The sequence below is a fragment of the Esox lucius genome, chromosome 8 (genome assembly GCF_011004845.1).
Source record: "Esox lucius isolate fEsoLuc1 chromosome 8, fEsoLuc1.pri, whole genome shotgun sequence".
NCBI lineage: Eukaryota > Metazoa > Chordata > Actinopteri > Esociformes > Esocidae > Esox > Esox lucius.
The window spans coordinates 12573603-12583586 of record NC_047576.1 but is presented as its reverse complement, the minus strand read 5'-3'; the positions used below and the strand labels follow the sequence as shown (position 1 = coordinate 12583586).

Sequence of the window (9984 nt, the reverse complement as noted above, 5' to 3'; positions counted from 1 at the left end):
GTTCACTCACCATGTAATCTAAACAGACCTTCACGTGTGCCCTTGTTAGGAGATCAATGTTATTTGCTTCACCTGTGAGAGGTCATAGTGTTTTGGCTCATCGATGTCTGTTAATGCAGATCACATTTTCTTTATGAGGGTCATTTAAGTGTGAATAATTCTGACACCTATCTTTTTGAGATGTAATGTTTTGTAACTAAGCAAAAGAGAATATAGTTAATATTTTAGCATAAAATAGGTTTGTGTTATTTCATTTAGTGTTTTTGCGCATCTTTACAAAGGGTGCCAATCATTTCGTAAGTGACAGCAGAAATTATAAGCTTAACTGGATAATAAAAGAGCAATGGTATGAGCTTGATATGCTGCTTTCAATAATTATGAAGGGTTTTATTCTAATGACATGCGTGGTTGCCATTATCAATAAAGAAGAGCAATTGTGGGGTTTACCAACCTATGTGAACTTTGTGTACTGCCAAGACAACAGGGGCACATTTGCTAAAAGTGGTTGTTAATATTACAGTTTAATAAAATCAAAATGTCTTGTTCAATGTGTAGCATATTATTAGAACTGCCTACATTATGAATTATTGTTTAATCATAACCAAAAAGCTTAACAGTGATGCAGATTAAAAGTTTCATGGTTAAAACATGCAAAATTATTATTTGTTTATTATTATTGAAAATAGACTTTGCGTTGAGACAGTGGCAGGGAGATTTTGCAGTGTGCATGGGCAAGAATCTCCTGGTATAACTCAGAATTCATGATTCCCTTGATGATGTGCAGTTGACCAGGTCCAGATGGTGAAAAGCAGCCCCAGATCTTAACATTCCCACCACCGTGCTTGACTGTTGGCAAGGTTATCTTCAGGTTTGTCTTAGTGGGCTCTGGCAAAGTTAAGATTTTTATTAAAGCAGAGGCTTCTTCCTAGCAACCTTTGCATGAATGCCATTTCAAATTCAGTGTTCTTATTGTTGTTGCATCATACACAGTAACCTGGGATGCGGTTTGGGTTGGCATTTCCTTTATTTATTTTTCTTGTGGCTCATGGGGATACTTTGGAAGGGCGGCCATCCACTTATATACCAAGCGTCACGTTAAATTCTTTATATTTGTAAATGATTTGCCTTACAGTGGACTGATAGAGCTCAAATCTGGTTGAGATGGTTGTCTGGTTGACATCAGCCTTCGCAAGACTGATGTCCTCTGAGATCTTTCCTCTTGGCATGGTGTTTTGCATTAACCTGCATGGGTAACAACAAACTAGGTTTATTTTATTTTTCACAGTTCCTCACAAACTATTTCCTAAAGCCCTCCTTTGATTGGTTCATTTGGTACCCAATTAATTACCCACATGATTCTACTTGATTTAACCAATGTGGTTTACTTATTTTTGCACATTTGGAAACTTTAAACCCCTTATGTCAGATAAAAAAGGTTCTGATAAATAAAGATTTTACAACGAGCACTGACCAAATCTGTAAATGCACAAGTGGTTCACATCCTTTCAAGCAGCACTGCATAAGATACAAATGATCTGTTGTTACAAAGTTTGATTAAATTAATTACGTAATCAAACCTTTTACGTTCACTCCTCACTGGTGTTTCTGATTACATGTTTTAGCGAACCATGGTTTCGTAAGAGAGGACCAGAATATCGTTGTCAAATTCTTGCTGACTTAATAGGTAATTATTTATTAAAGTGATTTGTAGATCATATGGCGTTGGTCTGCAGTTGTTTTAATCCTCAAATACAGTACGGTTGACGTATGCGAAATGTGCCATATGCAATATTTGCCATAGTCATTCAGCGTATCCTTTATTTGACAAAAATATGGTATTTGACACCATTAGGTCAACATGTTTGCTCCTAAATCTATTCTGCTAAAACATTATTATATAAATGGTATACTTACTGCCTCGGTGCAATTTGGAAGTAAAAAAAAAAAAAACAGGCATTTTAACCGACACTCTTATAAAAGGGTCCTAATAACGCAGTTTTGAGCTTCGGAATACAACGCAAAGGTCAGAATGGTGCAAATATTAAATAAATTGATTGGTGAAAAATACATTGCCATCGCCAGGATGTGGTACGTTGATGTCTGTCTAACGTAACTTGAAGATCTCTTTGGACTTGAATAAATACATGCTCCAGACAAGAAAGGTCCAATGTATCTTTCAATGGCCACATAACGTTACTGCTATACTCTCTACTAGCTAGATAGTAAAATAGCTAGCTTGCATAGCTGACTAATTATCTACTGTACTGTACGTAGCAAATATGTTGTTATAGATGAAATATTGCTTACCATCTCAGGCCTGTGGTTTAATCATGCTTTCAAAAAAAAGAAAAAAAGTGTCCACCGTTCTGCCGTTTATTTACTTAAAGGTTACAGACAGTACAGTTCTGTTAGCAGAGGATACTTTAGTACAGTACTAGCGGTAGACGTCACAAATGACTTTTTTAATAAAAAAAATTACTGGTTTACACCAAAAAAATATGTTATTGAATTCCTTTGTGTACACAGTATCAGCCAGCCGAGCGTATGGACAGATTTGATACCCCGTAATATACAGTAATGCACTTTTATCCTATAACTAACCTACCTCCCACTCACAGTGATGGTGTAACTAATGACAAACAAAATATTATATACCACCTCAAGTGATCTCTAAGTTGAAAGGTCAAGATATTAAGTATTGAAAGGGTAAGGGAAGAATGTGGACTTGTGCCCACAGTGCCCACTTGATGCTGTTCTTGAATGCTCCACTTTATAAATATCTCAAGTCAATTCGTCATGTTATTGTTTTGTCAAGGGTTCCCACAATGGTTGGTTGGGGAACAGTGGGAGGAATAGCCATTGTCCACTTCACAGATTGGAGGCTGATCCTGGAATGGGTTCCTTACATTAACGGCAAGTTCAAGAAGGACAACTAGTCACCTCTACTGCTCTGAATTGTAAGTGAACATAAGGTGTAATGTGAGATGAGAATTTGTCAGGCTCTGTATTTTCCGGTATTTTTCACCTAAAACAACTGAACAATCGTTTTAGGCCTGTAGTGTAGTTGTAGGCTATTAGCGGCCAACAGATGGCACTGTCAAAAACAACTTAGAATTTGGTGGACTTTCCCTAAGGATATAGGCTAGAAAATTAATTAGTGAAGAGTTATATTTGTCCTATTTCTGCTAATGACTGACTGGACCGTGTCTGTCTGCAGGACTACCATTGCGGTATGGGTGGAGTGTTATTCTGCGTTGGCTAAATTAGGATACCCTGATATACCGATCAAGCGGGGCTTATTAGAATTGGATCAATTGGATGTATTTTTAGGTGGAATACTGTTCTGGTTCAAATGCTATTTGATCTGAATAAAATACATTTACTTAGCATACAATGTCATTATTCTACACATTTTTTATGGTATTATTCTACACTGCCAGTCATTCTGAATATGAATGCAATGTTTGACTTGCAAACGTATTGTTCCACTGTATGAAAGTGTTTTTCGTGAATAAATGTAATTTACAAGTTTAATTAAATTGTTGAAAGATTCTTGCTCTTTTTGTGTAAAAAGTGAAAGTGGACATACAGCATAAAGACAAAGCCTTTTAGAAGGACATGTTACTACCATCTAATTGCATTTCATCAGTGAGAGAAAAGTTTACAAAATGATTTAAATATTTAACAAACTAATTTTACCTGATGGCTACATAATACACTTGTAGGCTGCTCGGAAGTTTCAGAAAGAAAGATGCCTACGTTGTCGTGTTTCTTGTTGGTTATGTCGACACAGCCTTGTTTTAAGCCCCAATTTATATTCATTATTACCAGTATTGTTTAATCTGTGGCCGGTTCTGTTTTTGCTATCGCATAATGTCTCGTTTCATCGAAGGGGGAGGGGAATGAAAGAGGAGAGGGGTGTAGGGATTTAACACAGACCGAAAGGGAGAAACCGAGATCGTAGGGTATGCAAGATGGACAAGAACGAGTAAGTATCCTACAAAAAAGGACTGATACCGAGTCATATTGCTTGTATTCCTATCTTTGTCATAACATGTTGTGTTCAAGGAATGCATTGTTAGAATATCTTTTAATCGAGTAAGGGTTTAGGTGCTCGTGTGGGAGGCGTTTCGGTGGTCTCGTGTATCTGTAAACTAGGCAGTGTTCTGGGATTTGAAATAAAGTTACAAATGTTATTGTTGTTGCAGTTTTAACCTTTCTTCCTAGCAATGGATTTATTCAAAACAAAAATTCGTTTTCGTTGGTGTCGTCGGTTGTTTTTTAAAATGCAATGGTCGCGGTATAGAAATCGTGAAATATCTTTAGATCATTATTTTATATCGAATATTTTCCGACAAGTAGCATGTATGAAATGCTACATAAATCTAAGAAACGTATTTTCAGCTATTTGTAAAAAATTATAATAAAAAAATCATTTTTTGAACGTCTGAATGACAAGTGAGCATTGCATTCTCGTATTTATCGTATAGTCCCTGATATGAAACTTTGACAAATAATCTTTTTGCGTTTTGAAATCATATGGTGTAGATATGTTCCACATGATATTACAGTACACTAGATTTGGAATTAAATTGTTTGACAAGTACTGTTTAGATACCGCGCTTATCAAATCAATCATTTATCGGTTTAGTATTCGACACTACAATGTGTGTAGCCTACTGTCCAATGTATTGCGGATGTAGCCCTCACTGCCCTCTCGAGGCAGGCATGATGTGGCTAAGGTTACGGCGGAGCGATATGCATGCTTTACGACAAAGAGCTGCGATTAGTCGGGAGGGAGATCCATGAAGTGTGAGCCGTTTGCCACAGTAATGGACGGTGTAAAACACGAAATTTAACCCCAAATAGAAAAACGTTAGGAAAGAGCGTCACTGAACAATTGAACGGGAGAACATGGAGAAGAAAAGGTGGGAGTGCTCGGCTCTCCCCAAGGGCTGGCAAATGGAAGAAGTGACCAGAAAGTCGGGTTTGTCTGCGGGAAAAAGCGATGTCTATTATTTTAGGTACTGAGAGGAGAGGAGGTGGGGTGGGGGGTTATCATGTAGATGTACAAGGGTTGGGTCTAGATGGGTTTAATATTGGGGTGACCTGGAGACAGAAAGTTGAGGAGGGGGTAGCCAAAATTAGGCTATTTTGTAGCATGAGGGTAAGTAGGCCAGCTTTTGTTGAATAACAAGTAGCTTGTAAACCAATGGTTAACCTATGAAGGTATAGACTACACATGTCAATCAGTCCGCTGCACTGGGGGTAAGTGTGGATTGTCTGAATGATCGCAACAAATAGCCTAAATCAAAATCCTTGCTGTCCCATAGTCGTATTATGAACAACCATCAAGAAACCACAAGCTGTTCTTTTTTTAGCCGAGGTGAGGAAGAAGAGGAGGAGGAACAGAGACGAGAAAGGGGGGAGGCGGGTCGTTTGTATAGTTTATGGTAGGCTGCCGTGTACCGAATTGTCATTTTTTTTTTATCCAAGCACGCAATTTGCAAGTTAATTGTCTCAATTTATCGTTATTTTTGTTGTTGTTGAAGGAGCCATCGTTTTTGCATGAATTATTAGCAATAAAGCATTGACGTTTCCATCGTTTAGTAACGTAAATCATGCCAAGCTTTCCATTTTTAGAAAATGATCCTGCATCAAAATAAACAGTGCATCACTACTTATTTAAGTGTGCATAGTGTTTGCTAGAACACATTTACATGGATCAGTTACCATTATCTTTGTCCATGCATTTGGGTCTTGCGCCGTGTTGTCCACTTTCTCCGACTAAAATGCAAAATAAGACGCTGCAAAGTGATTCTGAAACCACCCAAACGTTTGACTACATTTGAACGTTCAGAATTACACTTGGTCCTACCTTTACATTTTTTTCTATTTGATCCCAACCAATCCCTCCTTATGAAACAGATTACTTATCTGAAACCGAAGTTTCTGATAAGTGATCTTTAAATATTGTAGCAAGTTATGTATTTGGAAGTATGCTATAATAACTTACTGCATAAATAGTTTGTTGTACAACATTAAGTATTTCTAGGTTAAATTAAGATCTTAATGCAAATACTAATTGATTCCATATCATTAAACGTTAATAATAATCTGATGCCTGGGAAGTCCATTTGTATTCTGGTTTTCTGTAATGGCTCTTGCATGTTGTTGTTGTTTTACCTGTTCTCCTGTAAACAGTTTTTGGCAGCCTAAAATGTATTCCGTTGCGGTCTGTGTTTTTGTCAGTGTGCAACTTAATTTATTTCTCCACATTGTCTTGCAATCCCCTGGTAAGTTTTCAATTGCCTTACACTTTGTTTTGTCGTCACCTACCTCCCCTAGTCCCACTGGGAAGAAGTTTCGAAGTAAGCCTCAACTGGCTCGTTACCTTGGCAACCAGATGGACCTCAGCTCTTTTGACTTCCGAACAGGGAAGATGCTCATGAGTAAACTGAACAAGAATAGGCAGAGATTGCGCTATGACAACAACAATCAAACCAAGGTGGGAGGTTGTCTTCTGAAATACATTTTTGTAGACACGTTGCACACCCCTTCAAAAATGACCATAGTTGGCTGTCAAACTAGCAGGAAAAAAACAATAGTATATTTCAACACTTCCCACAAAGTCACTTGTGATAACAGACTTAATATTATCTACTAGGCCTACTTGAGGAACAGCACTCTTGCTGCTTAGCTTTGGTAGTTACAGTCAGCTGTTTCTTTTCATGTGTCATTTAGGGCAAACCAGACCTGAACACATCACTCCCTGTCAGACAGACTGCTTCCATCTTTAAGCAGCCTGTCACCAAGGTTACCAACCACCCCAGCAACAAAGTCAAGACAGATCCACAGAAAGCTGTCGACCAGCCAAGACAGGTAAACGCTGAAATTGGCCTCTCCCTTCTGTTCTAAACTGAAGTTACAGTTATACTTTTGTAGGTAATTTAAATTAATTAGACCTATCACATTATTTGTATTGTCCATAGCTTTTCTGGGAGAAGAAGCTTGGTGGCCTCAATGCGTTTGACATCGCAGAGGAGCTAGTTAAGACAATGGACCTTCCTAAAGGTCTTCAAGGTAAGAAAGAGCATTGGGATTGCCTCTCAACCTTGTTTTTGTTCTCCTCATTTTTAAGTGGAGATCTAATGAGAATGTAATTTGTACATACAGTGTGTCATTTTTACTTAACTGCTTACCATCTGCTCATTCATGTGATTGTGACCAACCGTCTGTCCTAAAGGGGTTGGACCCGGGTGTACCGACAAGACTTTACTGTCAGCAATAGCCAGTGCCCTGCACACCAGTGCAGCCCCAATTACAGGTCAGCTGTCTGCAGCTGTGGAGAAGAACCCAGGCGTATGGCTCAACACGGCCCAGCCACTCTGCAAGGCCTTCATTGTCACCGATGAGGACATTAGGTACAAGACTAGACACTAGCTCCATGGAGTCCAAATAGTGAGTTTAGGATAGTGTCGTTGATTTCCAACGCTGTTTTGCTCAAATTCAGCCCACATCTCTAACAGTTCTATTTGATGATGGATATAGGAAGCAGGAGGAGCTGGTGTACAGTGTGAGGAAGAAGCTGGAGGAGGCTCTAATGGCGGACATGTTGGCTCACGTAGAAGAAGCAGTCAGCGAGGGGGGCTCGCTCAAAGAGGAGGGCAACGGCAATGATGATATGGAGACTGTATAGCAGAGGTAGACTTCGTGTTCAGAGGGACTCTATAGCAGAGGTAGACTTTGGCCCAATCCCAATGTCCACAATCACAGAGTCACAGACTTTGAAGCGCATTCTTGCTACGTTTGAGGGCTTAGGGCTGTCCCACTGTCAAATCGTCAAGTGCACGAGGGCTCTTTCGCAGACATTTAGAGCCCTTTATGCACCATTTTCGTAAGTCTTCATTTCTGCTGGCTTTGCCTGAGGGAACTGCCCACAGTTCATAACGTTGAGACGGGAAACACGGGGGTTACCAGGGGAAGCCCGGATGCGAAATCCCGGCAAACCCACCTTGTAAGAGAAGAAAACTGCACTACATTAACAAGGATTTAAGATGGCATATAGAACACATGAAATCACAGGAATGTAATCACCTCATTACACACCTATTATATTCAACTATTTATTTTAGTTTTTGCTTAACCATCCTGTTTTGACCAAAAATAGTACATTGATTATAGACACATATAGATGGTTATTGACAATTACCTCTTGTCCTCTCTGTAGGGCAAGAGCCTGCAAGACGTAAATCAGGCAGTCGGTCTATTAAGTGCCTTGGCCGCGAAGAAAGTAAAAAACGTAAAATAAAGTCCCAAACCCACAATAGTGTGCAACATGTTTCGGCGTCCTCAAGGTAACATGATAAAGTCGCAAAGGGCTGTCCCATCACTATTTATAGCATTTAGAGCCCTTGCAGTCTCTTGCACTCAGTCACTTACCAGGCGATGTCAGTGATGTCTGAGGGTTCAGGGCTTAAGGGCGACATTGGGATTGGGCCTTCCTGTTAAAAGGGACTCTATAGCAGGAGTAGACCTGCTTTAGTGATCGGTCAAAGTTGTTCAAAGAACAAGAAGTGTTGTTCAGGCTGTACAGCATTTCCACATCGATATTGGTCTGTTTAGCCGCGAATGTGTGACCCAAGGGATATGATGACATTGGAAATCTGACTTACAAATCAGTATTTTATTTTTAATCTCATCAAACCTGTCTTACCATCACTATTCTCTGTTCCAGGGTGTTGGGGAGTGTTAAACAGTAGTCTGGATGGGTTTTTCTACACCTCAAAGGATACTGAAACCAGGAACCCTGTACCAACTGCCCATGTTCCGTCCATCTTCCACAAGCGACACCTTTGAAGCTTAGCCTACCTTCTGCCCACTGGTTGGGCTCTTTTGTCTCCATCCCTGGTGAATGACTTGGACTGAGCAACACTAAATCAAATAGAATATTAATTTTTAAACGGAGCATTTAAATGCCAGGTAAAAGGAGAGTGGTGAAGTATGATTATGAATTCATTGTTCAATGATGTATTTTCACAAGACATTTTAATGGATTTGCTGTATGACTTATTGTGACAATCATGCCAACCTCCTAAAGAAAATGAAAAAATGTTTAATAAGTAATTGATTTTGAATAAGAAGTGAATGTTTTTTTGGGTTACCAATGGACTCCATAGGAATAGATGGACCATAGTCAGGCTTCTGTTCATAGGGCTAACTGAGAGGCTTTTCAATGAGAGGGAACCAAATAGTTGCCTAAATGATGTCTGTGTAAATGTTACAGGAGAGTGTTGATGGAACATTTTTTAATCATGATCAAGAAAATATCCTTGTTACTGTAATTAAATCTTTAGTATACAAACCCCTTACACAGTATTGACCAAAGAGGGGCCATGTAATTTTTTTCGGAAGGTTTTGCAGTATTACACTGTGCTTTTGTCTTTTGAATCATATTCAGCAATTCATTTTTCCACATAACATGGGCACAACAATGATGTCAATTAGTTGGTCCTCTGATGCATAGCGTACGTTGCATTACGTTTAACATTCATTGTCAATTACTTACTAGAGCTGCTGGTTTAGCGTTTCTAGCCAATGCATGGTTAGTCCATGACTTAAGTTTACTCCACGTTTTTTATTTAAATGTTTCCAATTAATGTGCCAATGCCACCACAACACATGCTGCCTCCCTGTTCTCTTGTGCACTGGTTGCCCGAAAACTAAGCAGATTTAGTTTGAATAAAGGTTAAAATTGCCAGTGTTGACAAAATGAATCTAACGTTGTAAATTTAATCACATTTCTTAAGTTGTACGTGTGAAATGAGATCACTATCCCACAGGGGGTTGACTGATTAACTGAATTTGTGTTACTGAATAAAATGTATATGTATGTCGAGAAGTATGGTTTCACGTATCAATATTTTAATGACACAAGCTACACCAGGGGTTCCGGACCTTTTTTCACTCATTGCCTGGAGATAA

The 9984-nt window shown here is 39.0% G+C and overlaps 2 protein-coding genes and 1 long non-coding RNA gene across 17 annotated transcripts; 2 read left to right on the top strand and 1 right to left on the bottom strand.

Annotated features, from left to right (window-relative positions):
- Window positions 1–577: 577 nt before the first annotated feature.
- On the bottom strand, window positions 578–2387 carry LOC109616040. 2 transcript variants are annotated; one of them, XR_002197076.2, is made up of 2 exons: window positions 2308–2387; window positions 578–1242 (listed from the first exon to the last, which is right to left on the bottom strand). It is a non-coding gene; the product is annotated as an uncharacterized LOC109616040 (long non-coding RNA). The 2 variants fall into 2 exon arrangements; XR_002197077.2 differs by lacking the exon at window positions 2308–2387 and adding an exon at window positions 1578–1676.
- On the top strand, window positions 1936–6436 carry LOC105011553 (cytochrome b-c1 complex subunit 10-like). 3 transcript variants are annotated; one of them, XM_010871666.4, is made up of 3 exons: window positions 1936–2088; window positions 2816–2957; window positions 3218–3693. In XM_010871666.4, the coding sequence occupies exons 1-2, from the start codon at window positions 2030–2032 to the stop codon at window positions 2934–2936; spliced, it is 180 nt and encodes a 59-aa protein (XP_010869968.1). In that variant the 5' UTR covers window positions 1936–2029; the 3' UTR covers window positions 2937–2957; window positions 3218–3693. The 3 variants fall into 3 exon arrangements, with proteins under 3 accessions (XP_010869968.1, XP_012990436.1, XP_012990435.1); XM_013134982.3 differs by lacking the exons at window positions 1936–2088; window positions 3218–3693 and adding an exon at window positions 6349–6436 and having other exon boundaries at window positions 2562–2957; XM_013134981.3 differs by lacking the exon at window positions 1936–2088 and having other exon boundaries at window positions 2562–2957.
- On the top strand, window positions 3744–9916 carry mbd3b (methyl-CpG binding domain protein 3b). Of its 12 annotated transcripts, none has more exons than XM_020048965.2 (8): window positions 3744–3988; window positions 5334–5453; window positions 6349–6508; window positions 6745–6882; window positions 6993–7083; window positions 7247–7424; window positions 7552–7739; window positions 8738–9916. In XM_020048965.2, the coding sequence occupies exons 1-7, from the start codon at window positions 3975–3977 to the stop codon at window positions 7697–7699; spliced, it is 849 nt and encodes a 282-aa protein (XP_019904524.1). In that variant the 5' UTR covers window positions 3744–3974; the 3' UTR covers window positions 7700–7739; window positions 8738–9916. The 12 variants fall into 12 exon arrangements, with proteins under 12 accessions (XP_019904524.1, XP_019904527.1, XP_010869974.1 ...); XM_020048968.2 differs by having other exon boundaries at window positions 3748–3988; window positions 5382–5453; XM_010871668.4 differs by lacking the exon at window positions 3744–3988 and adding an exon at window positions 4450–5024 and having other exon boundaries at window positions 7552–7704.
- Window positions 9917–9984: the final 68 nt, after the last annotated feature.

Bases quoted from the DNA above. Each gene is read 5' to 3' on its own strand.
- LOC105011553 (XM_013134982.3), top strand. From the start codon at position 2,718: ATGTGGACTTGTGCCCACAGTGCCCACTTGATGCTGTTCTTGAATGCT.
- mbd3b (XM_010871668.4), top strand. From the start codon at position 4,915: ATGGAGAAGAAAAGGTGGGAGTGCTCGGCTCTCCCCAAGGGCTGGCAA. The intron at 5,025-5,333 runs GTACTGAGAGGA...GCTGTCCCATAG, and splicing joins AGCGATGTCTATTATTTTAG to TCGTATTATGAACAACCATC. The intron at 6,883-6,992 runs GTAAACGCTGAA...TATTGTCCATAG, and splicing joins CTGTCGACCAGCCAAGACAG to CTTTTCTGGGAGAAGAAGCT.